Raw genomic sequence first — 27,335 nt, 5'->3', positions numbered from 1 at the left:
ACGCGCGAAAATCCGGTATATTCGGTGAGATTGGGTACACGTCTAGTAAATGCTTATATAGAAGTTCAACAGGTCGTCATGAATGCAAGAAAGCCGTGTGATTGATTTTTCACAATACTAAAATGTATCGTTTCAGGTACTCTGTAGGTCAGTGTTCGCTGGAGAGGTTTGGTGATGCATTTGTGGCCCAAAAATCCTGCACTAATCGAGGCGCTGTTATTATTCCTCTCAAAATACGGCAAAAAAGTTATATACGATGATTGTCTCTAATTCGGAGAATTTCTGAAAATATGCGCCTGCGTGCGGGTGTGTGTGTGTGTGTGTGTGTGGAGGGGGGGGGGGGGGGGGTTCAGTATATTTTACGAGATAAGTACAAGACAGACGCTTCCGGTGTGGTGCATGAATTTGAACGTGGTGATATGGCATTTCCGGCCCACAAAACGACCTAAAAGATACCGAACCACCTCTATTCACAAAAAGAATGCGTAGAAATGAGACAACAGAACATTTTACAGTAAAAAAAAAAAAAACATGGGCCTTTCCGTAATTTTCTCACGGCTTAGACTCTAACCGAGGTCGTTCACGCAAAACCCATGGTTCTAACTATAAGCTACTCAGGCGCTTTTTCCGTTGTTGCCCGCTAAGACACTACAAAAATGCTGAAGGAAAAGAAACACACCAGCGGCGGCTTTGCCACCGTGCATTTCCATTAAAATTTCTTCAAGGAAAATAACTTTCAAGAACTGGTAACCACTGAGGCGGTCCTGCCTGAGTGCAACACACCTCTCGCAGATACACACCATATTTAGTGAAATTCTGTCGTACAAGTCGCGCGGTCACATCAGCATGATTAACAGCCATTCTTGTTTTTATATGCTATGGAGGCTTACAACGATTAGCATATCATGTGGCACACCCTTATCATTTCGTACTGGCAGAAAACGGATTCAATGGGGCCTCAGCTACTGAGGCTGAACAGTGAGGTTCTTATAGGTTGTGTTCACTGGCGAGGCACGGATGCAGGCAACCATGTGAGTGCGCCGTCACTGGTTACATCGGGCTCCGCGGGGTGGCGGTACTTGTCCGTGATAAGGCCATCATTTGTGTCAGACGTTACAAACTCTACCCCACAGAACGCAAAGGAACGCCTCGAGTCCAATGTGTGTGCGATAGCACACACATTGGAGTTGCTCAAAAGCACACACATAGCACACACATAGCAGTTGCTCAAAACAACGAAAGAAGTGTTCATAGCATGCCGGTAGATGGCGCTAGGTGTGTACATAAAGCGGCGGGCGTGTACCCAATACGGGAACAGCCCGTGAACCGTTCATGCCTCGGCTTGAATGTTTCAGCGTGAACTTTTATCACATGGGACATGGGGAGGGTGTTTGTACAGGTTATTTTACTGTTAGGAGAACTTGACGTGGAGCTTATCCGTTTCCCTTCGTCGTGACGCGTTACGCAGCGTGACGGCCACAGTGGCGAGCGTGGGGGCGGCGGGAATACCCGGCGGTGGCCTGGTCACCATGATCATCGTCCTCCAGGCGATCGGACTCCCGGCGGAGGACATCGGCCTGATCGCAACGGTGGACTGGTTCCTGTGCGTATTACTCATCGCTGTACTTTACTGTTTAACTACGGCGCTTTGACGCGTTTAATGGTAACCAGACTGGATACCGAAAGTTCATACATCTCCGCATGCGCCACTACCCATCAATACCGATATCGATGCGTAGAAATACCGGTCTCAGGATGCCTCTACCAGAATGCGAGCTTCATCCGTCTAGTGGAACCGTATACCTACGGATGCGCTTGTACTGAGATCGAACAGAGATTTAGAGAAGTTGACCATCCCAATTTAGGTTGACGACAGATTTCAGAGCAAATCTGAAGCGTACGTACAACATCGCTTACATTGAAGTGGTGCAGAAAAGACAGAGGAAGGACATATGAATAAAGCCCACGACTTCCCCTGCCCTTCGTCGGTTTGCGCTGCACTACTTCAACGGCAACGCCTACCAATTTGAGAAACTTTCCGTATTGTTTCAAAATCATCTTAGCGACCAAACATGCCAATGTTTATTTTATAGTACGTGCATTAATGAAAGAAAAAAAAAGCAAGCTCCGAAGCTCCGTGTTATGTCCATGTGGTCGATGGGGCACAAACACATCTGAAAAGAACGGATTTGAAATTTTACAGTTTTGCTGGAAAAAGAGAGCAAAGGGTTAAAGATTAGCCGTGGACTATTCTGCTATATTGTATTAAAGAAGTAACGAAATAAAACTTTTGAGCTGCCGTGCCTACTGCCATCCGCAGTGGCAGCAGCGGGGCAGTTCTTCACAAAAGGTATCTTAGAAGAATGGAGTTTTGACGGTTTTGCTCGGCGGTTAAAAAAAAGGAAGCGGAGAGGTTAGGAATTAGGTTGCATTTCTGCCGGCTATGGGCATTTCTACCGTCTCGTATTAAGGAAGTAACGGAATAAAACTTTTTGTACCGTAAGCTACACTGGCCGAGGTTGAGCAGTTCGCGTGAACCTTGAAGGGCCGTGCTGCGGAAGCGCGAGGAGCATTGGATCGGATTGGATTTGGGTTGGATTGGATTGGATTGGGTTGAATTATATTGGATTGTCTTGGAGTGGATTCGAAATCCAATCCAATTGGAGTGCGGGTGTGTAGAGAATTCGATGTGCAAATTGGACGGTCTGCGCATTTCCAGAGCAGGGACGTCATAGCCGCAGCAGACGCACTGGCGCCGGCGCGTGCCCAGCTGTGCGCCTCCGTTGCGCAGTAGCCAAGTCTGACGCTGCGCCGGAGCCGCTTGATAGCCGTTTCGCGTGGCTCCTAGAGAGGCGTGCTACGCATGCGCGAGGAGCAGTGACTGGACTGGAATGGACCGGACTGGACTAGAATGTATTGGATTGGAAATCGTTTTAGCAGCAGTAAGCATGACAATCAGCTAATCATAGACAATTAGGAAACCTAAGAATAACCAGCTGAACATTAGCTCACGCTACGTATATGCTGGCATAGCCTAGCTAAGCCACTGATTATTTTTCTTGTCATTTCCGTGGATTTTGTCACCCGCACCGGCAGCATCGTGCCAGATCTTCGCACACTGACTACCAGGGGTGAAGTAGGGTTGTTTGTTTCAGAAATGTCCGTTTCGCGTCCATTTAAATCGTGACGTAATTAAACCTGCATTTCCAGTTCAATTCAATTGCTTTATTTCACGCCTGTGTGCAGAGAAAACACTGGTGTCAAAAACATGCGGACACTTAGTAACTCTGCCAGTAGGGGACCAATTTAATCCGTTAATACACAATTCCCGAGTCAGCTTATAGGAGAACAACTAAATGTACATAATTCACGTAAGAATATACGTGCACCACAAAAGATTGAAAGCAATCTTGTTCGCACAGAATCTACGTGATTTGCAGCAATTACCACGCGCCCATAAAAAGAAACGGGCTGAAATACTTACAAGGAATGAATGATAAATTGTTCAATCGGCAGAGGTTCAATTCTCCAATAGGTCCACAAAACCTACGCGATTTATCGCAATTACCAGGCGAGGGCAGAAAGAAACAGGCTCAAATAATTGCAGGCGATAAAAGGAACAGGCTTAAATATTTACAGGTGATAAAAGAAACAGGCTCAAATAATTACAGGTGATAAAAGAAACAGGCTTAAATATTTACCGGTGATAAATGATACATCCACAAAATATACGCGATTTATTGCACTTACCACGCGGGCGCAAAAAAGAAACAGGCCTAAATATTTGCAGGTGATAAGAGACAGGCTTAAATATTTACAGGTGATCAATAATTGAATGTGCCATAGGTAGCGGTTCATCTTCTACAATAAGTAGAGGTTTGTCTTCTACAATAGAGGTTCGTGAAACCGTCCCCTGCCCTGCTTGCGCTGTGTGACGTCCTGATCATCAGCTGTCAGCCAATCAGGGCTCACTCGAAAGGAACACTTTGAAACGGACATGGTATAAAAATTAGCAGTGGCTTAGGTCGGCTATGCCAGGATATACGTAGCGTGAGCTAAGGTTCAGCTGGTTATTCTTAGTTTTCCTGGTTGTCTAGGATTAGCTCATTATCATGCTTAAAGCTGCTAAAACGATTTCCAATCCAATCCAATGCGATCCAATCTAATCCAATTTAATTAAATCCAATCCAATCCATCATAATACAATTTATTCCAATCCAATCGCGGCGGCGGCTCCCGCATGTCAGCCGTGCGCCGTGAGAACTCACGTGCTCCTCACGCATGCGCAGCATGGCTCTCCAGGAGCCACGTGAAACTGCTCAACCTCGGCCAGTGTAGCTCACGCTGCAAAATTCCGCCCCAGAAACGAAGTAAACTGTCGTCTTTCCCCAGGGACCGCTTCCGGACAGTGGTGAACGTGATGGGGGACTGCGTGGGCGCAGCTGTGGTGAATCACATCAGCAAGGACGACCTCAAGGCTGGAGCAGCGCAACGTGGTTCAGTGGACAGTGGTATCTCATGCGCCATCAAACCCAATGCCTTCGCCTGACCCCTCCTGGCGGTCGCCTGTGCGATACTTGGTCCTGGCTAGCCGAGTGAAATAACGCGGCGTGCATTAAAAAAATTCGAAATGTGCATCGGGGTCAACACATGCTGGGAGCTTATATATTAACATTTATTTACGCAAAAGGCAGACAAAAATTACACATTCCACTCAACGTGAAAGCTGTCGGAAGTGCAGAGCAGTGATTCGCCATAATGGGCTACAGCGCCGTTATCCGCTCACTGCTGCGACCCAATGCATGTCAAATTTCCCGCCTTCGCAGGGCTCGCGCGCTCCCTGACTGAAACTACGCCAGCAGGAGTTCTGTTCTTTTTGTGCTTGCTTTAATTTCGTATGCTGGAGATGTTTTGCGTCATTTCGAAGGCGTAATTTTTATCTTGCGCGGCTGGAGCCTTTCTGCTTCATTTCGAACGCGATTTTTTCTTGCGCGGCTAAAGCTGTTCTGCGGCATTTCGAACGCGCAATTTTGTGCTTTCGCGGCTGGAGCCTTTCTGCGTCATTTTGCACCCGCCATTTTTTTCTTTCGTGGGCGCTTTTTTTTTTTTTTTTCGCTTTCTATCGTAAAAACCAACCCTACGAGCGTTGCTAACTAAATGAACGCGGGGGCTGCCGTTTGTATACGCAGATTTTGCCTGAAATGTACCTGGAATTGTTTTTGCCCTAAACAATAAAGAGATGTATGACAAGCGCCAGCGCTTCACGAGGTTCGAAAGGTTATGAATAAACCGCGTGGTTTTCGAAGCCTGATCAAGCCTGATTGTGACTTACTGACGACGGTGAACAAGGCTCTACTTAGGTCCGTTATCTCGCTGCGCCCCCCGATTCCGGCAGTCGGATCGACCGTTACCAAGCTACGACGACAAGACGAGCCCATAAAGTGCTCTGCGCTTAAAAGCCACCCTTTTTCTCTGCAGTGAATCTCATAACTGCACGTCACATGCACAGACACGCTTGCACACAATAACAAAAATAAAACGAGAACAACCCAACTAACTTGGGGAGAGAATCGTGAGTCTGAATTTTGGAAAATATGGTAATCTGGCACAGCAGACAACAGACGACCCGAAAGCTGATGAAAAGGCAGACGTTTATTTGTACTAGTAACGATGAACCACAGGAACATATGTAACTATTTGTGGTCATCCACATCCTGTGCTGGCGACGGTTTTTGCCCTGACGCTGCTCTTATCTCCGGCATCTAGCGTTCCTTTATGCACATTTAAGGTGGCGCCGCCCTACCGAGGTTGGTCAAGAATGGTCAAGATGGCCGCCATCTTCCCATAGACGAAATTTCTTTTTTTTTTGTAAAAAAAAAAAAAAACACTGGCAAGTGCAGTCTTTGATCGTGGTGTTAAACAAAACAGAATGCCAAATATGACCTCCGAGAAAATTTCGTGTCTACGGAGAGGCGGTTCACTAAGAGAGAGAGAGAGAGAGAGAGAGAGAGAGAGAGAGAGAGAGAGAGAGAGAGAGAGAGAGAGAGAGAGAGAGAGAGAGAGAGAGAGAGAGGAGGGGGGGGGGGAACTTTATTGCATAACAGCCAGTTATTCTAGACGTCGGCCAAGAGCCCTTGGGCTCTAGCAGCGTCCTCGGCCAGCTGAATGGCCCAGACTTGATTCGCTGGGTCACAGAACAGGGAGGATTTTAGAGAAGCAAAGGTCTAGCTTTGCCTGTAGTGCCAGAAAAAGCGTAGTGGCGGCGTCGTGAACTACCCAGTACGCCCGCTTGATGGCGCTGTAAACACGGCTTTGTAAACATGGCGGATGCTTTTTGCACAGGCCGCTTGAGCTCCTTAATAACATGGTAGCTGCCCTCGCACGGCGGCCGCCGGCTCGCTGCTCCACAGCCGGACTCGACTCTCCTCCTCCTGCGCGCGAAAGGAGCGTCGAGTCCGGCCGTGGCTGCTCCTGCTGGTTCCTGGCTGGCACGCTGGTCGCGTGTTTACTTGCGCCGCGCTAGTGAAGTGATGTTACGCCAGGTGACCAGATGGCCTCAACTGGCACAGACCACAGTGAGCAGCAAGTGAGAACAAATCGTTTATTGACATCCGCAAGTTTACAGAGGCCAGGACATCATTTCATTTCGATCGCTGCAATTGTACGTCGCTTTCATGACAACATTTTTTTTTTGCCATAACAACTCGTTCACTCGCGCAAAGATTTCGAACGAAGGGCACGAATGAGGTATTGACGGCGAAAACGGTTTCGTTTGCACAGTCTTTCTAGCGGAGTGCATAACACTCACCTTCTGTTAGAAGAATCAAATATTCTGGCCTCGGCAGCTGTCTTCCGATGCGGAATTTCCCACATTTGTCACTCAACAAGCACTCAATTCCCGTGTTTTGCCAGTCCTCTCAACAACTGATGGACGCAAAAGCATATAACAGCAATAAAAGTCACGAAACCAGTGCCCCGCGCACATAAAAACGGTGGGCCGTTGCAGCGGTTTCAATTTGAATTGGCGGCTTTGTGGTTGCGAATTCAGAAACGAGGTGGTGCACCAGTCGGCTGTTGGTAAAAAGTTGCGTACATTTTTGCTCAACGGATGTTTGATGTGGACCTTGTTAATAATATTTTTAAATAACACATTGTAAGCGAACCGTGTGGGCTCTTTGAGTCACGGAATGAATGTTTTGTATTCTATACCAAAAGTAACCTTTCGCTTGCGCCGTCTGGTGGATTAGATGGTCGAAATTTGCCCTGTAGGTTGGTCACGTGGGGCGTCGATTTTTACGCCGCCTATAGGGAAACCAGGGAACGTCCAAGCTTGCGAGGCCTGGCTGGGTCGGAGCTGACTAAGGAAAAAAATTTAAAGACGCTCATATGTCGTTGTAACACACCAAACATTTGCACCGTGGTCAATACGTATAGCTGACCGACGCGCCGTCCGTACTATTGGATAAGCTTCATCAGTGTGATGGACCGAGGCGCGAATGTTTTATCGTACGTATAGAACAGTTACAAACACCTTTTAATACTTTATTTCTCTTAACTTCCTCGCGACCCGGGAAAAATGGCTGATGTTGGGTGCTTCCAGAAAGCTTTCTTTTTTTCTTGAGCTACTGGACACATTTAGCATTGCTATGCATGAACTCGTAGCTTATAGATTTCTCTTTCAAATGCATAACAGCAGTTTTGTGACAGCTTATTGGTCCACGAAACAAAAAGAAATCCACAGAAAAGTATACACAAAACACATATAGGCGGTTTTACTGAGCGTAAAAATTAAGGAATTCTAAGACATACGAAATGCTCCTACGTTCCTAAGCTATGATTAAATATATACATCAATGCTGTACACCAAGTTCTAGATTTTTGCGGGCCACCAATCTAAAGGCCCTGGCAACTGTGTCAGTCCGCGAAGCCACTCGAGAGTCAGTCGGTCTTTCTTAAATATGCATCTAAACATGGTTGTGTCCTGTCACCAAATCCTTATCACAGAAGTGGTAAAAAAAACCAAATTTAGCGCTCTTGAGAAGCAGCATGCGTCGCTCCGTAGCGCTAATTTTAAACGTGCGCCGGGCTATGTTGAAGGTGATAACGTGATACGGCGGGGGTGCATTTGGCAAAATATGCCCGCCGCACGTTGTCTAGACTCTACACATGAAAGTAATACTGCATTCGTGAGATATTAGGCACTTTTTGTTTATAAATACAGCGTGAAGTCAAACGAATCTTCCCTGGCAGCACGTGTCGTAGTGTGAGGCTGTTGAATGGGACAGAGTTCTTCACAACTAAAATCTGAAGAATCTACATCGTTGCGCAAGTCATCACTGCCGCTGAGGTAAAAAAAAAAAAGCAGCAGCAGCAGTGGCCGAAATCCCTGAAACCGCTGTCCGCCTTTGCAGAGCGCGCAGTGAAACAGGAAGCCATTTTCGCACCTTTATTTTAAATTTTTCTCGCGACCCCGTCTACCTACGCAAAATGCAAACAACTGAAAAAGGGGTTCCCAATGAACGCTCCAGAAGGCGTCAGTTGTCCAAATAACACCGTTTTTATACTTTTTGCGGGAGGTTTGAAAATCATCGTTCACCCGCGAACGATGGCCTATGGCGTGGTAACGAAAAAGTTAACTTATAATAAAAATTATTACATTGTGTCTTTGTAGCGCATCTTAAAAGTGAGGAAGTATTTTTCCACAACTCACTTACTCGTCTGAACCGCAGGTGGTCGCAGACGATAAATGTTTCGTAGCCCTTTTCTACAAAAGAGCCAGAAAAGAGAAAGGTAATTTATATTTAAAACAATAAAACAAGTAAAAGCTGTCTTCGTGGGGTATTTCAAAAGTCGAAAGTATTTGTTTATAGCTGAACAGCTGCCCAGGTTGAACTGTCAGAAACGCACACTATCACACACGATGACCGTTTCGTAGACATGCTAGAATAAAAACTAGAATAGATAATCTATTTTTCCGAATAATAATGGCACTAATAAAATGTATGCGCGTGGTTATATCACAAGTCAAAAGTAACAGCCAAACAACTAGGTGGTTTGGCCCGTCGAAGCGCAGATGATCGCAGACAACACGCGTTTTGTAGACCTTCTGCTACCCCCTTCCGCCCCCCCTCCCCCCCCCCCAAAAAGAATAGAATTTTCTTTCAAACAATATTGAAACTTTCCAAAGTCAAAAGTATTTTATAGCAGCTGAATAGCTAGCTGGCTTGACCTGTCAACGCGCAGACGATCGTCGACGATCTTGTACGATAAACGTTCCGTAATGTTCCTGAAAAAAAAAGAAACCGCAGGATAGTTTATTTCGTTTAAATAACGAGAAAACAGACGAAATTCATATCCATGGCGTATCTCGAAAGTGGAAAGTATTCTTTAAAAAATACATGGTCTGGCCCGTCAAAACATGTACTCATACCATAATTTACACGGTGACGCGCTGTTGCTCTTCTAGAGCAACAGCGCGTCAAACAGCGTGTCACCGTGTAAATTGATCCTGATCAGTTTCCAATTTTATTTTGTGAGGAACACTACATATGCTCGGATCGTTTAGTCAGCATCCCATGATAGTAACAGGAGTCCACGTTAAATTCAAGCCATTGCTAATCTGTTGTGTCAATTTTTGCCCACTCCCCAAACCTTGTTTCGCTTGTTCGGGCGAAGTACAATTGCGATACAAAGGTTGGTGTTGGCGCTGTCGGATGACAATGCAGTTTCTACCAGTCACGGCGCGCCAGCTTGTCTCGACGAAGATACGTGTAGCCTGCGGGCCCAGACATGCCCGCTTGACGATAAGCGTACCGTCGTCATGGCAACGAAGCCCAGACGATCGGGTATTCATTTGATTGCCGTATTCGGCGGCGCCTGCACCTCAAAACTGTGCCACTGTTTCGGGCTTGTGGAGTGTTCCGGGCAGCTTGGGGAAATGTTGCGGAAAACTCCGCTCTTGAATGCGACGCTTGAGGACGCGCATTGGTGTGTGCCGAAATACTTTTCTATGCTTGTTGTGGACTGATGTGCAACGGAATTCTTGTTCAAGTTTCCGGCGACGAAAACTAAGGGGAAGCGTGAGTTTGAATCTGCGACGAGTCACCTGCTTGCAGAGCTTGACGGTAAGCAAACGGAAATCTAGCGTTTTTTTTTTTTTCACGTTGGCATGAAAACAGAAATGCGCGGCTTCGCCGAAACTGTGGCGTAATCTTTCTGTGGTCACACAGCAGCTTGTCGGAGCTACCACGAAGTTACCGCGCATGCGCGCTGTAGTGAATAATTTTCAGCGACGTGCGAGTCATACGATCAAGGCGCTCTTCCCTCACCTGCTGGTCCGCGCGTCTTCTTCTGTGTAGAATATTTCTTAAAATACGTTTAGCTTACTTTTAACATACCTTTATTGCTTAGCATACATTAGGCGAATTGGGGAAATTTTTTTCTTTTTTGTAATGCATTTGCCCTTTGCTCAAAGTATTTATTGTCTGCGATAAAGCGATTATCGATTGATTGTGGGGGTTTAACGCGCCGACGCAACGCAGGCGATGAGGCGCGCCGTAGTGGAGGGCTCCGGATTAATTTAGACCACCTGGGGATCTTTAACGTGCGCCGAAATCTCGTACACACGGGCGTTTTTGCTTTTCGCCTCCATCAGAAAAGCGGCCGCCGCGGCCGGGAATCGAACCCGCGACCTCGTGCTCAGCAGCGCAACGCCTTAGCCACTGAGCCACCGCGGCGGGTGATAAAGCCATTATCAAGCCGTCGCTTGTTTCGCAACACTTTTTGTCGGCCGTGAGAGCCGTGACAGATTGAAAATATGCACTGGCTACATCTCAATACAACGAATTTCAAGGGACCGCTAAAAATAGTTCGTTATTTCGAATAATCGTTATAGTGAAAAAATAAAAAAAATGCGCAGTAAAAATTGTGAACGTAACAAAAGCATCCACCTACCTTTATTGAGAACACGTGCACGATCGCGTTAGCCTCTAACGCGGGTCTGGATGCAGGTTTATTCGAAGAAATCGGTGATCTTTGCCTGACCTGTTCCACCCAACTGCTGCAAGACGAACGAATCGAAGCTGTCCACGTTCGAATCATGTGCACTGCCTCGGTGGCATTGGCGCACCTGCTAAGAAAAGTGCGCATTCTTGCTACGCACTGCAAAGTATCGGCGTTAGGAGCAAGTTGGGAGCCTCGGTGCAGCTCGCTGATCTTTTGCCAGTCCTTCAAAATTGTTGCAACCGTTGATGGTGCCATCCCCCACTCCTTCGAGATGTCGATTTGTTTCTTCCCATCGTCCACTTGACAGAGAATGTCCACCTTTTCTTGCAAAGAAAACTGCCTCCATTTCTTTTTCTTGCTGCTTCCGGAGCCCATTGCGCACGTAGAAACAAAAACAGCCGTATGATTAGCGTACCGACGTAGCTGCGTAGCTGGACGAAGGAACAAAGGCGGCGACAGAGGCTAGCAGGGCGGCGAGACCCCCAAGCGCAGGCGATGGCGATAGAGCTAACGCGCATTTAGTGTGCTTATCATGATAGTGCTACATTCCCACCAACAGTCGTCGTTCACACCAACACGAGTAATTTCGTACACTCGGAATTCGTTATTTTGAAGTGTTGTTTTATGTGAGGATGATAAAATTCGATTCGTTATTCTGAAATACTCGGTGTTCTGAAATTCGTAGTAATGAAATATTTTTACATAGAAATTATTAGGGATTTGGTAGGGGATTTTCAAATTGTTCGTTAATCTGAGGTTCGCAATAACGGGATTTGTTTGTATAGCCATTGTAAGGGCATAAGTTGTTGCTACTTGTTTTATCGGCCGGGGGAAGTGTTAAAGCTTGAGGTTCTAACGGCCTCCTCATTCAGGAGATTATAAGTTATTGTGGTGCTATAAGCCCACCTGAAAATAACAAAATGAAGGAGGTCGTGGGGCTCAATTTCTTTCACCGGTCATGCAGGATGCTGTTTGGAGCGCTGCTCACGAATAGCAACTAACTCTGCAGGACTCGCCTTAGCTGACTGACTTCTGTGAGTCATCGCCTCTTTCAATCGTCCGGCATGATTGAAAGAATTCGTTCGTTCATATCTGGGAGCAAGGTCGCTTCCGTCACGTCAAGTAGCAGTTATTGTGGTCGAGTGAAAGGTGATAGTATTCTGACCTACACTTATTCTATCTCCAGGATACTCTATTTATGGCGCAACGAATAAGTTAGTTGAAAAAACGAAAAGAAACGTGTGTTATTTAGACTTATATTCTGAGTTTCTGCGAGAAGACGGATCGCCAGCTCCGATGCTGGTGCAGTGGAGCAAAGCGCAGGCTTATTTTTGTTGTTCAATACTTTTTTTCAGAAAGTACGACAATAGAAATGATGCAGGTGGGGGAGGGGGGGGGGGGGGTTGAATGCGCGAGAGGACTATGCAGTGGTGAAGTACTTTGCGGTAAGAAATTAGAGGAGGTGTAGAGGTCCGCGCTTGACGGTCAGGTGTGGGGCAGGAGCAGAGTGGTATTATACTGCTAGTGGAAAATAAATGCAGCTATGAGAAAAGAGAGAAAAAACCCTTTTTTTTTATAGTCGCTGTGGTGTGGGTGGTATTTATCAGCAGCCTTCTTCCAGACAGCTGCTGGTGGCAGCTCCGCCAAAAGTCACCAGGTCTGAGTTCTGAGGTGTTTCTGAAGTTTGAGGCCCATATTACGTCCCCGTAGCGCGAAATTTGAAAGTTTGTCAATACGTCTAGCGTTTTTCTTCGAAATAAAAAATTCTAGGCTAGATTGCCGCTGAGGGATTTACAAAGACTAGTTCCGTCAAATAATTGAACGAAGTTTTATGTTGGCGTCATTTCATGGCCTCTTTAAGTCTGTTTACTAGCTTTGAAGACGAAATAATGCTTCTCATTGCAATGTACCTTTCAAAGCCGTCTTCACTGCCACCTGCCACCCGCCGCGGTGGCTCAGTGGCTAAGGCGTTGCGCTGCTGAGCACGAGGTCGCGGGTTCGATTCCCGGCTGCCACGGCCGCTTTTCTGATGGAGGCGAAAAGTAAAAACGACCGTGTGTTCGAGATTCCGGCGCACGTTAAAGATCCCCAGGTGGTCAAAATTAATCCGCAGCCCTCCACTGCGGCGCGCCTCATCGCCAGCGTTGCGTCGGCGCGTTAAACCCTACAACCGATCAATCTTCACTGCTACACCGTATTTGCGTCCATTTCTTCGCTTGCGTTTCTTTGTCGTTCGGCACAAATTACTTCGACAGGCAGACTGGTGGCACTACATGGCCATTTTAAAATGTGATAATATGGGGAAGCATGCCAGGCGCTAGGAAGAGGGCCCGACCCACGGCACAGCAGACGACAAAGGAGCGCTTTTATCGGAAGACGCGCGTGATTGCGAGCTATATGCATTGTTTTAGTAACTTCCTTCAAAGCTTCAGAGCTGTGAAAAGGCGCTGCCGACAATGCACCGATGAAGCAATTCGGAGCATGGAGAGCTTTCCCCTGGCGGGAAAAAAGAATAAAACCTCAGGAAAGAAAGAAAAAAGAAAGAAAGAAAGACAGCCGACCCGCGGGTCTTCTTCCGTCTGATAATAAAAGAAGCGTCACGCTTTCCGTACGCCGTTTTCTAGCTGCTGTTATCTCAGATGGCTCCCGGCGAGTGCACGCTATCAAGCGACTACGCCGAGGTTTCTCTGCTGCGGCGTCTCTGTTGACTGCTTTTTAAATTTTCATTAAATTAGTGCAAACTGTTTTCTAAACTCAGTTATACGTGCTGTATTTCATTTTTTGTTAATAATGGTGATTTGGTATGTTTTAAGTCGCTTTAGGCTCGGGGAGCAGCCAATGACCATGTTTAATTAAAAGCCAACTGCACTCGAATTTCAACTCGGCCAAATTTATTTTGAACGTATAGTACGGACAACCAAACCAACGGGGACATGGCTGGTAGCCACGTGAAATACATTGTCAATTAGTTATCAGCGTTTAAAATAGCTTGGTCGCATGCGGCGCTGCACCTACCGGCGCATCGCACAAACAGCCGCGAAGCGGAAGAGACATTGCGGCCGGCCCGCCCGTAATGACCGCGGTCTCGTCAGTTTCGCCACTGCTGCTGCTGCTGTTGCTGCTGATACAGTTTTCGCTTGAACCTTGCCTATTCACTAAAACATTCATTTTTCAGTATCACGATTTTATCCATTTATTCTTGATTCGCAGCGCACAAAAAATAAAGCAAATCCGCGCTTATTGCGCTCGTCGTGACTCCACTTCGTAGCCAGCATCGTGATCACTGCCTCCCTACGATTCGCCCGTGTGCGGGATGCGTATTTCCAAACGCTGCGCTACACAGCGCCCCACGTGACATTTCTCTTCGCGCGATGCGGAACGTTGAAGGCCAACTGCACTCAAAATTTCAACCCCCTGAAAATGTTATTTCCGTATAGTCTGCCTTAAAAGACTGCGAGATACAAAATATGACAGCTGAAATACGCGTATCCGCGGCGCTCCTTCAATGCTTTTCTGGTCCTGAAACTCCGCCGTCACGCTCAGGGAGAGCTTCGTGTGCTGCCCAGGGAGGCCGCGCCGCGGCGCTGGTGTTGATCGAAGGGCAGCAGGGGAAGTGGTCCGAGCGCGTTTCGCACGGAACGGACGCTCGGCGCCTTATCAGCAGTGCGTTTTCGCTTTACGTGTCCTGGGCCGCTGAAATAAACTTATCATTTTGTGAGCGACGAAAAAATGTGGTGCGAACAGACATGCAGCTACTGTGTTCCTGCCTGCCGGTCTGGCCACAGAGCAGCGGCGGCCGCGCCAGATGCCCTCCGATCTGCGGTGGCACCCCTCGTGGTAGCCTTTGTCCCCGTACGAAACTTGGCCGGTAGTTTAATGACTCATTTTTGATGGTCGTTTGCGCCGCGGATACGCGTATTTCAGCTGTAATATTTTGTATCTCGCAGTCTTTTAAGGCAGACTATACGGAAATAACATTGGTGTTGAAATTTTGAGTGCAGTTGGCCTTTAACGTTCCGCATCGTGCGAAGAGAAATGTCACGTGGGGCGCTGTGTAGCGCAGCGTTTGGAAATACGGATCCCGCACACGGGCGAATCGTAGGGAGGCAGTGATCACGATGCTGGCTACGAAGTGGAGTCACGATGAGCGCAAGCGAGGATTTGCTTGTGCTCCGAATCAAGAATAAATGGATAAAGTCGTGATACTGAAAAATGAATGTTTTAGTGAATAGGCAAGGTTTATACGAAAACTGCAGCAGCAGTAATAGTAGTAGAATTAGTGGTAGTACAACATTTTTCAGAAAAAAAAAAGGAGAAATGAATGGAGTTGGAAGTTAGCGGGGAGCTCGTGAGTGGTGCCCGACATCCAGGGCTCTAGATACGACATTTTCAAGGGATAGGCTGTTAAGGGCTGCCGCCCTCGTCTCTATTCTCGATAAGATTAACGTGGGTTTGAGTGTTTTCTTGAAACCAAATGCTCGGGCACGCCAAGGTTACGTGAAACAGCATGGCTATTTCTCCGCTTTTTGCGTATTATTCTTGAAATGATTAGTGGAAAGCGGCGATCTGTGCGGGTATGTGTTTGTTTCTATTTGCCTGAGCATGTGGGCTCCTATGGCATTTAGCACGAGGACGCGGGTTCGATTCCCGGCTGCGGCGGCCGCTTTTCTGATGGAGGCGAAAAGCGTAAGCGCCCGTGTGTACGAGATTTCGGCGCACGTTAAAGATCCCCAGGCGGTCAAAATGAATCCGGAGCCCTCCACTACGGCGCGCCTCATCTCCTGCGTTGCGTCGGCGCGTTAAACCATACAATAAATCAATCCTATGGCACCTAAATTCTTGTGTGGTGTTGGAAAATCCCTTCTCTTGTGCCTAATGAGTGAGAGTATTTCTCCATTGTTTTCCCGGGAAAAGAAACCTTACTGTAGCGCTATCACGTAGCAGGAACTTCCCCATGGCCGTCGAAGTCCATGCTCTGTGAAAAATGCGCAGAGCATGGCCTATCTAACCCATAGAGCACGCGCCAAAAATATATATAGACATTGTCCTCCTTTGTCCTCGAAAATGAGCGCCAGCAAATACAAACTGACGTCTGCCAATTCGTCGAGGGCTCGCGCCAGATGCCCGAGTTGGCGCATCATAGCCAACGTGAACTTTAATTTACAACTTCGGGTACAATATGTTGTAATTTTCGTAACGTAAGAAAATACAGCGGCCCAACCTGCCTGGTACTCCTCGCGAGCTCGTTGTTGGAGCTCGCGACTCGACGAAGATCTCCACCCTGACCATGTGGAAGGATCGGACACTTGTCTCGGGTGGCTCGAGACAAGAGAGCTTCCTCCCCGACCGGCGCCAGGAAACGTCCCGTAACTGGCACTTTCATTTCCGCGCCGTAATGGGCATCGCCGCCGAGTCGGGGCGCTGAGGTGCGCGGCGAAGCGGGCCGAGGCCTCGTTGTCGGAACTACCGTGAATGACAAGTCTCGAGCTTGCCGATAAGCGACTCCAAATTTCCGGACCCCTCCGCTCTCTCCCTCGTCTTTTACGGCGTAGTATACGTTCGCTCCTCCTGCTTCTCCTCCTCGTCCTCCTCCTCCTGCTCCTCCCAGCGCAGCATCTTCCAGCCAATGCGCGTTTCATTCCGTGTAAGGAGGGAGATATCGCCGTGGCATGTTCATCGTATTCCGGATGCGGGGAAAGAAAGGAAAAATAAAACGAAGATTTTTTCTGCACGATTGCGGAGCTTGTCGGGACCAGTCATCATTCTCGTTTTTCATTCTCTTCTATTCCTTTTTCATTTTTTATTGCCCCAAATAATCCTACGTACCCTGGGTTCAAAAAGAAGGATTCAATGTTAACTTTCTGCCTAGGATACGTCGTGCACCATTTGGGAAGCGGCGGATGTTTTACGCCTCTAAGTAAACCTAAAGTTTAATATCGTAGAAGAGTTTGGTGCTGGGCCTGTTGGTACGTAGTTTGAAGAACGGTGGAACCCAGACTTAAAGACGCGTTCACGAGAATTAAAATTCTCGTGTACTCTATTCTCGATAAGTGTGTGTGTGTTGTCCGGCGCTCTCTCCTCGGGTACGCGTCTTCAAATTCTGGGTTCCACCGTTTTTCAAACTGATGTTTCAAACACGTGCTTCCCTACACTTTGATGATTCCAGGTTGCGTAAATGTTACGTAGAAAAGCTGACAACTGGAAACGGAGATTTAGTTTATCATCGATCTTATGCAGTTACGCCGGTAATAAAACAAAGTAACGTACCTTCGCTTCAATAATTTCGCTGGACACGGAGAGGAGCTAATGAAGAGCTGATGAAGAATCGTGGCAGAGAGGGCGCCTTGAGGCCAGCTGGAAAGTCGCCCGGATCGTTGCGGTCCTTAAACCAGGCAAGCCGGCAACCAATATAGATTCACACCGGCCAATTGCTCTTTTAAGTTGTATTAGCAAGGTGATGGAGAAGATGGTGTTAGAACGGCTTGCTTGGGACCTTGAAAATCGAGATGTTTATCCATCGCAGATGTCTGGATTCAGGAGAGGACGAAGCAGCACGGATAACATAATCTCCCTGGCGGCGGATATCTCGCGACAAAAAGCAGCTGGAAATATCACCATAGCTGTCTTTTTGCACGTCAAGGCAGCGTTTGACAGCGTGGCACACGAAGCTATCCGAAGAGAGATGACGTTCGTAGGGCTGCGAGGACGTATGTTCCAGTGGCTCTGCGATTACCTCCAACATCGGTACGTTTATATGGTCACCAGTGATGGCGCAACAACCGAGCATCCTGTCACACATGGAGTTCCTCAAGGCGGCGTCTTGAGTCCGACTCTTTTCAGCATATGCCTTATACGCCTGCCAACGGTTCTTCCCAAAGGCGTCAATATTTCGCTGTACGCAGATGACATCTGCATCTGGGCCTCAGGCAAAAACCGCCGAAACATTCGTGCCGTACTTCAGAGAGTGATCCTGGCGATGCGAAAGTACCTGAGATGCTGCGGGTTGATCTTTTCCCCTCAGAAGTGTGCAGCGATTGCGTTCACTCGGCGTGACGTCTCACAATATACGCTCAGTGTAGAGGGTACGCAGATGCCCTATGTCAAATGCCACAGATTTCTCGGCGTCGTCTTTGACCGCTCAATGTCTTGGAATCCCCATATTCGGCAGTTGAAAGAAAGGCTTTTGTCTTTTGTGCGCATTTTGCGCATGCTAAGTGGACAACCTTGGGGGTGCTCCGTGTCCTCTCTTCTTGGACTCTATCAAGGACTCTTTCTCGGCCTTTTACGCTACAGCCTGCCGGCCCTGGATCAACTGTCTTCTACAAATTTGAAGGTCACAGATTCAGTGCTGGCGAGAGCGCTACGCGTGTGCCTGGGTCTTCCCAAATGCACGTCGACAACTGGAACACTGCGGGAAGCTTGGTGCCTCTCTGCGTCAGTGCTTCAACATCAAGAGTGCCTTCGAACGTCTCTACGCCACGTCACTCGGTGCCATGCGCATCATCTGGCAGCCATCACTGCATCGCATGTAAAAGACTTGCTTCCAGCAAATTTCCAGTGACCTGTGAAGCCAGCACTGCCACTGTGGATACTTGCACCATGGAATATAATAACGACAACTCCCGGAATAAGCAAAAAGTCGTCCATGCCTGCACCTGCACTGAAGTTTATCACACTTGAGTATTTTTTACCGCGTACGCAAGCCACACCCACGTTTATGCGGATGGCTCAGTGACCGCGGAATCATTTGCCATTGGCGTGTGGATTCCGTCGGTCCAGTGCACAATCAGGAAAAAACTGAGCCATAAAACATCATCCACCGCTACTGAGCTAGCGGCTGTAAGGAATGCCCTTCATTTCATTGGTGCACATCAAGCTCGACGATGGGTGATCTTCTTAGACTCACGGGGGGCTTTGCAAGCTCTAAGAAGGCTGTCCAACCACTGCAGTCAGCTTGTGTGTGAAATCAGTGAAATCCACACAGCGGGGGTGCGCGCGGGCCATCACATCGTGCTTCAATGGCTTCCTGGTCATTCGGGAATAGAAGGAAATATAATATCTGATGCAGCCGCCAGCGCTGGCCACTCTCTGCGTAACACGACACAGCTTCCTTTCTCTCGAGAGGATGATTGTGCCCTTATCTATCGAACTGGTTGGAGAGAGCAAATGTTGAAGTGGCAGCACCCTCGCAGCGGATATCCACCTCTGCATGGAATTGACCCTTTCTGTAAATTCCGTGTTTCACCCGACCTAAGCAAAACGTCTGAAGGCGTACTGCATCGTTTGCGTCTCAACATGGCTTACACCCGAAGCTTCAAGTTCAAAATAGGGTGGGAGGATTCACCACTGTGCCCCACGTGCGCTGTGCGCGAGACTACCGAGCACTTGTTGTGTATATGTCCGCGATTTTCCGCTGCGCGAGTTACAGCGGCGAGCTGCCTGTCTCGTGTTCATTGTGGAGCAAGCCTTCAGTTGTGTCACTTTCTTGGACCCTGGGACAACAACAATGACTCATATTTAGGGACAAAATTCTTCTGCGTTTTTTTCGAGATTCAGGACTAGACAAAACTTTGTAATTCTTCCATTGTGCGCATGGCTACGTCTGCACGCGTTTGCGTCGTCATGTACGCTTGGACTCCTTTTTCTGGTTACGCGCTCTGCGCTTCCTACGCTTCATTCGCTCTATTTTTTTCTTTTACTTAACTTTATTTCGAGTTTTTCTTCTTGAATTTTGTTGCGTGCCGTTTTTTTATTTAACTTTTGTTTTCTCTCTGTTGTTGCTTTCCCGATCTCTCACATTCACTTCACTGCATTGTAATCACCCCCATCTGGCGTAGCAAGCACTGCCGCTAGCAGAGCTGACCTCTCCAGCCCACATTAAAGAGTTCTCTCTATCTCGCTGGAAACTAAGCCAAAAATTTATTTATTTATTATTTATTTATTTATTTACTCATTTATTTATTTATTTATACTCCTAAAGGCCCTCATGAGGGGGGTATTATATTGGGGGGTTACATAGCACACGTATTGTATTAGCGCAATAAAAAGAAGGGTAAAAAAATAAAAAGAAGCAGGAGTGTTCTAACTGTAAACGCAAATAAATACGCACTGTAAGCTTGAAAAAAGTAATAACGTAACATTCAATACTTAATAGCAACAAAAAGACAGGAATATAGTACAAATGGTTCAAATTCAAGCAAGACATGATGTACAACCTATCAGCGTGCGTTTTACTCGCGCTGTCTTATTTAGGGGATACCGAACTTACAAAACTTCCCGTCTCTTTCAGAATGGCGGTTTTGTTCCTAGTAGACATTACGCATCTGCGGTCACCTTAAGGCAGACTGACCTTCACTCGGCTCGATTATCACCGCTACTACTGACGCGTCAACATGTGGCTCAAAAGGCGGCAAAGGATTTCCTGTTTCCAAAAAAGGTTCTCTTCCCTCTCGCCCAACACCTTCCCAAATAAAAAAAAATGGCTGCGGCTTAGCTTTGTTAGGCCGGATACCGTCGTTTCATCAGTTTCCGAAGCCCTCGTCGAAGTCGAAGGCAATGCGTCCATTGACGCCTGTAAAGCTCGTCGCTGTCGGTTTCAGGGGCTCGGGATTTCGCAATCTCATGTCGTAGTCGTAACCGTCGTCTCATGTATTAAAGGAGCCATGAAGAGAAAACAAAAGTTTGTTTTATTCGAAAGATTAGGCGTTTCATAGTACCCCAAGCGCTTTCCCGGAAGCAAATGATGCTTTATTCACTGAGAAATAAGGCCATTTAAGCCAAAATTTTAAATCTCCCGCTAAAATTGCACATTTCGTGACGTGAACAATGGCGCCATACGAGCCGGTCCATGAAACAGATACTTAGTATGTCGACTCCATATAGCACCCACACGCGGGAGTCGACCGAGACGGCGGCCATTTTAAAAATACTAGTGAAACCTAGTGCACCCGCAGCCCTAGCCATGGAATCGCCTGATCCGGAGAACAAAACTCTCGCCGAGGAGCTCGGGCTTGCATTTAACAACCTCACACCACTTGAACTCTCAATGCTTCTAAGTGCACGAGCGGCAAGAGTTGTGGGATACGCGGTGGACGGGAAAGCGACCATTCCGCGATAGCCACAACAGACGAACGCCCTGCCGGCGGCACCGCTGCCTCGTCAGCCCCGTCGCGACGGACGAATACAGACTGGTACGTATGTGCCGTATTTTTATTACGGTGTCGTGTATGGAAAGCCGTTCCGGTGTCGTGTATGGAAAGCCGTTCGCGCGAGCTCTCTGCTTCGACCAGAAAGATACGAGCATCAATGCGCAGTGTTTACGGCATTTTTTAAGTGCGAATGCACTTAATGCCGTCGTCCGCATAGCAACAGCTGCGGGTGCGCGCGCTCCTCGTCTTCCCTAGCAACGGGGGGAGATGGGCGCGCGCTACTCTCCTCCTCCTCTCTCCGCTCAGTGACTGCGGGTGTTGGGTGCCTCCTCTCCACTTCGGGCGGGAGGGCTCTCGCTCGCGTAGCTGGCGCTCCGCATTCCGACGCGTGAGGGCGCTCGTGTAGCCCTCGCCGTAACGGCGGGCGCTACTCTCCTCCTCCTCTCTCCGCTCAGTGACTGCGGGTGTTGGGCGCCTCCTCTCCACTTCGGGCGGGAGAGCTCTCGCTCGCGTAGCTGGCGCTCCGCATTCCGACGCGTGAGGGCGCTCGTGTAGCGCGGGAGGGTATTAGTCGAGCGCGCGCCGTCGTCGAGAGCGGTCGCTGGTCCTGCATCTCGATAACGATGATGGCGGACCGGGCAACGGTACCAGCAATAACGAGTGAAATATCTTTCTTTGTAGTTGTGTGCGTGTGTGTAATCTCTCGACTACTCATTAAGATCACGATATCCACCGTAATCGCGCAATCAACAACCGTGCATTCGCACTTACACACTCTCCCCCTCGGGGAAGTGCGAGGGAATTTTGATTCTCCCACCAAATCGCGTGTTTTCCCCCAAGGTCAGAGCGCTTTTACGGCGATTTGACGAAGTCGGCGACGAGCGCGATCATGTCCCAGGAGTGAGCTAACGTAAGGGTCCCTGCCGTAATCACTTCCTCGGAAATGAAGCGAGCACACTCGTACTTCCTTTAGCTCTCTTTCTCCTCCGTTTGCAAAGTTCACAAAACGTAGCCACTTGCTTCGCCGAGGTTCGTCGTTGGGCAGCACATGAAAGGAGATCTCCTCACCGGCGGGGATGTCGCACTCCCTCGGCGATTTGCCCGTACTACATGGGCATTTCAAAACGCAGCAACGAAATTTCATTGTAAAGTACTCGAACAAACTGAAGTTTTCAGTGGTTGTAAACTGGAAACGAGCTCGTAACGACAGCAGCAAGCCAACACCATTCGAAACTTCTGCGACGACTGGCACTATCTCGTCGCTTCTTGCTGTTCCTTACTCCCCTCGTTTCTATTTTTACCTTTGCTGGTTGGCGATATGACGGCCAACCTCCTGTCAAGGGATTAAGATACCAAGCAAGGTCGCGGCTGTACGTGCTGGAACGGTTCGTTGGCCCCCGAGAGCCTCGAACCCGAAAATTCGTCTGCGCGACGGCGAGATGTCGAGCTCGGGCGGCGGTAGTTTCGTACGCATTGGCGCACACGCTTGCGTGTTCGTTCGGAACTTCAACAGTTTACTCCACCGTTCTTTGCCATAAAAAGAATGTGCAGTATGTTTCACGGGCATTTAGCTCGCTATGCAAACTGTAAGCCCTGCGTAACATGCGTTGGCTTTTGCCGGCCTCCGCCAATCGCAGAGCATTCTCGAGTGACATCATAGGTTCTGTTGCGGAAAATGAGCTGGTGGGTCGCATGGTCATTTCCTTTTTTCCTAATTATGTAGCTTATTTGAGCGAAGTTTGTGTTATAAGTGGTGTCGTTATGGTTCTAACGAGGCAATCTTTCGAATGAACCAAACTTGTGTTTTCTCTTCATGGCTCCTTTAACAGTACTAAAACATCGGGGCACTCGTTTACGCCTCGGGTAGAACGTGATAAGTACTAAAAAACCACCGGGACATTCATTTACGCCTAGCGCTGAAGCGCTTCGTAACACGTACTAAAAATACACCGGGACACTCGTTTACGCCTTGCGCAAGGCAGCTTCGTGCTTCAAGGACACGAGACTTTTACAGCCAAGCTGTATTCCTCTACGGCCCAACGGTTTCATCTCCGCTGGCAAAAACGCCCAGGCGCCAAGCATGCAATTACCCACTACATGCTTCGCCCCTCCCCTGGTTTCACGTTAGTGGAGATGGACCGCGATTTTTTGTGCATCCTTCTCCCGACGATTAGCTCCCCGGAGTTACCGTTCTTCACTCGTTTTAGTCTGCCCATTTGTGCGCTGGTACTCACGTTTCCGCTTTAACGCATGAGCAAGCCGAACGACGTCTACAGGAGAGAGAGAGAGAGAAGGCTCTTTATTGGAAAAGCAGAGAGGTTTGCCGGCATTTACAGACGCCTACATGCTTCTCTCCTGTGGGTTGGGGATGAAGGAAGAAAAGGCCCAAGGAAGAGCTGGGCAGGAAAGAAAAAAAAAAACTGTCGTGTACTTGGCGCGGTAGCGGACTTTTGTTCTGAGCTTGCGCCGCATAATTTACATGGTCCGACGCAGCAGGCGGCTGTCGGTGCATTGGCGGACAATTTGATTTATAAGGAATGGTAGCAGATTGCATGATGAGCCCTCGGCGGACGCGTGCTCACGCCTCAAATATTCGTTGCAACGTGACGTGTCTCTTTCCGCCCCGCGAGCCAGTCGCTCCTCCTACTTCTCCAACTTGGAGATAGGTGGCGCTAGTCACCCGCGCCACGGCTGCGGCGAGTCACGTGGTATCGCTTCAAGGTGAAAATTTGAGGCATGGCAAAACTCGCTAGACTAGACCAATATTGCTTTCGCAGTAAAATTTCCGCTACACAACTCGCATGTGCCTCGGTGGAAGAAGCAGTTTCGGATTTCGCTTACTGCTTAATACTGCCGCGAACCATGCATTGGCTTTGTTTAGTAATTGTTTTGTTTTTACCGCCCGACTGCGCCGGGCTGTCTTCTCTGAGTCCCGATTGAAGCGCATGTACCGATTGAAACACTGCCCGGATTATCTCATTTGATAGGGAGAATGTTTCGCCCTAACGTCAGTAGCCTTCTTTTGTCTACAGTGTTCTCGGTGTAATTCGACGGTTCGAGAAACACCCGCGCCGAAAGATAAATTCCCGCAGAGCAGGCGCCGCGGCATTCCTTCCGTCGACACTCGCCTGCGCACGTCACTTTGTTGACTGCTGCTTCGCCGCCTGTGTATTTTTTTAGTTGTTAGGGGAGCACAAGTTCGCTCCAATAAACTGCGTCATCTTTGGCTTCGTGACAATATTACTACTTTTTGGTAGTAAGCTCTCTTTCGCCCCAATGCGTCCTCCACTGTCAGGACAGGCTTATTACTACTACTACTAGTACCTCCACCACTAAGACTACTATAATTATAACTAATACTACTACTAATACTATGCACTACTACTATTACTACTAATACTACTACTACTACTGTGCTGAACCCAAAGAAGTGGGTTCAATCGCGGCCATTGGGGATGCTTTTCTTTTGAAGGAAAAAAAAGCGAGAAATACGATATTCTGGTGTACAATAAAGCAGTATACTGACAAAAAAAATTTATGTTCGTTTTTTTTTTGCGGAGATATATGCCTACGAGCCCACTAATCGTAGAATGACAAATTAGATTGTCGAATGCAGCAGAAATATTTACTTACAAGCTCCGTTTATTCGTGTCAATTTCGCTTTCGGTGATGCGAACACCGAGGCATCCGCCATTACAGAAAGGCGCATTCGACATCACTGTTCTCGTCGCACCTCAGTCGATGCCGGCCTGCGCGCTTGCGCTTGCGCCAGAACGACCGGACCGGCCGTAGTCGCCGGTGACGAGTCCCAAAAACTGTGACGTAATGCACTAGGCGGAAAATCGCGCGCCAACAGCACCACGGCCGCCTGGATACGTCACGGGAGCCCTGACGTCGCCGTTTGGGACGTAGCGCAGATGACGTCATGAGTTTGCTCGATGGCTCGAATGAGCTTTCTCGTGCGCGCAAGGAATAAAATTTATTTAAAATATGTTCTACTGAACGGTTAAGGTTTAAACTTCCGATCTGCTATCTCCATATACAAAGCAAGCCATTTACACAGTTATCTGATGTTTGAAATTTCGTGTCAGTACCAGGTGGTAAAAATTATGTTCGAGCCCTTAACTACGGCCCGGCTTATAGCCCAGATTTGGCCTCGTCGCGTTAAATCCCACATTAAATCCATTAAAGATCTTATACTACTGCAACTTTTGCTAAAACTAGAGCGAATAATATTGACTGCTACTCAGGAAAATATTATTTGTGGCAGCAATCTTAGTAATATCGCTGGCATCCCGTAGCTTCGCATATCGGCCCAACATTTTCTCGCAACGGAAAAACACAACTCAAGTAGTGGTTATAGTAGTATTTAAAGGCCAGAAGCGGTTGAGTTAATAAACTACATCGATGACTCTTGTTTATTCGCTTAATTAACATAGCGCATTATTGAAACGGCCAATGAAGACAAAATGGCACTTTGTTCGAGTTGAAAGGAGTGGCCTATGGTAACTAGCTCAGCTCCAGTCCAGGCGCCAAAGACGTTTTTTTTTCTCGGAGAAACCGCCAGAAATATTGTAAATCATTCAAATTTTGTCTTTTAAGGTCGTGACGCAATATGGGCGGCAGCGACGCAATACAGGCAAGCAATAAAAACACAGTGGTCAGGGTGTTAACTGAAAAAGAAACGGTTAAACCGAACTAGACGTCCCACTAAAATATCCCAGTCATGTTTCTTGGCGGTGGCTGTGGTCATCGGCCGCCGATCACGCAAACGAGTTTCTGTGACGTCACAGTTACGTCGTCGAAAAGTGAGTGGAGAGTCGCCACTGCTTCATCTCTTTTCCTATATATCTCCATTGCTTGTGTGAAGTTTGCAGTCAAATTGATTTCATTGTGATCAAGACAAGGCGGCCTTCTTTTGAACCGACCTCGTATTCTGTCTTCATGGCACCTTTGCGAAAACAGCTATAGCCACTAGATTAGGTTTCAGAGTATCGGCACTCTTTTCTTTCATTGTTGTAGGCTGCCGACAACGGCCATTGGTCGAACCGCGTCACGCGACTCCTGTTTACCCAGGAAGACCCACGGGCGCTGACATTTTGGTACCTCTGCGTGGCCGCGTGCGCACAAGTGTCACTAAATAGGCTACGCTGAGTACCGCCACTTCGTGCACCCGCAAGCGTATGGGGGCCTGTTTGTTTCTGGCTTGCCGCGTTGCCATCTCTCCCAACGAAACCTCCGCCGGTTGTGACGGGCAGAGTGGGAATGGCCGCTCTAGCGTCCGCGCGGCAGAGAGAGAGAGAGAGAGAGACAGAGGAGAGGCGACCATAAACAAAATGGCTGCGCCCATATGTAAACAAATATCACGTGGTGCCGACCCACCAATGAAAATCCGGGCGGCACATAACAATGAGAGAAAAAGAGTGCCGATACTCTAAAAGCCTTTATTTAGTGACGCAAGTGCGCACGTTTTTCGATATATCGTGATTTTATGAGCGCAGTGTGGCTGTATGACACGTTAAGAGTGAATTTGTACGCCCCAGGCAGAGTAGCGGCGCCGTGTTGCTCTATACGTGGCTGTTTCGACCGGCCGGATTGTGGTAAACGCCTGCTTCGCTTCGTGCTGTGGAAGAACGACTGTGGCCTAGTATAACCTACAGCCACTAGTAAAGCATAGCTTATTCAGTGGCTGTAGTGTAACCTAGATCCACTGAATAAGCTAGCGTAACCGAACGTGACCCAGTTGCACCGGCGGGCAGGCTCGAAATCCTGAAAAAGTAAGCACAGTCCCCATGGTTGCCAAACGGTGCCCGGACCAATTCCACCCGTCAATGTTGGCCGCAATATGGCGCATGAAGCTGGCCACTCTGGCGACAGGCGCCAAAAATGGATGCCACCGTGCGTCAGTGTCGTTACTCTTAAGCGTAGCTTATTAAGTGGTTCTAGAAACAGCCGTTGGCGATGCAAAGAATGAGACAGGGGACGCCAAAGGGGAGGCCCTTTTAGGGGGCAATGCCCTTTAATGGTCGACGCTCTTCAGGAAAGCGGGCCTTACACAACGCGACGACGCTATCAACAAGGGCCCGCTGAACGGGTCTACGTCTTCATTGACCCAACAGGCGGGCGAATAGGGGCGAGCATTTTTCGCCCTATCGCGCACACATTCATACAAACACATCGTCA

The 27,335-nt window shown here is 48.2% G+C and overlaps 2 protein-coding genes across 3 annotated transcripts in view; both read left to right on the top strand.

Moving 5' to 3' along the window:
• The window catches only part of LOC144162124 (excitatory amino acid transporter 3-like), a 34,805-nt gene extending 29,525 nt beyond the window's left edge, over positions 1–5,280 (top strand). For both annotated transcript variants that reach the window (XM_077692614.1, XM_077692613.1), the window contains 2 exons: positions 1,469–1,603; positions 4,393–5,280. In XM_077692614.1, coding sequence (XP_077548740.1) covers positions 1,469–1,603; positions 4,393–4,549 — 292 coding nt within the window. In that variant the 3' untranslated portion in view covers positions 4,550–5,280. The remainder of the gene's footprint in view (positions 1–1,468; positions 1,604–4,392) is intronic.
• Positions 5,281–9,870: 4,590 nt separating this feature from the next.
• LOC144163236 (uncharacterized) overlaps positions 9,871–27,335 on the top strand; it is a 292,766-nt gene continuing 275,301 nt past the window's right edge. Inside the window, exon 1 of the mRNA XM_077694103.1 lies at positions 9,871–10,124. Coding sequence (XP_077550229.1) covers positions 9,963–10,124 — 162 coding nt within the window. The 5' untranslated portion in view covers positions 9,871–9,962. The remainder of the gene's footprint in view (positions 10,125–27,335) is intronic.

This window comes from Haemaphysalis longicornis, unplaced genomic scaffold (genome assembly GCF_048455015.1).
Source record: "Haemaphysalis longicornis isolate Haplotype H1 unplaced genomic scaffold, Haemaphysalis longicornis Haplotype H1 scaffold_12, whole genome shotgun sequence".
In the NCBI taxonomy this organism is placed as follows: Eukaryota; Metazoa; Arthropoda; class Arachnida; order Ixodida; family Ixodidae; genus Haemaphysalis; species Haemaphysalis longicornis.
This window is presented reverse-complemented; position numbering and strand designations above follow the sequence as displayed.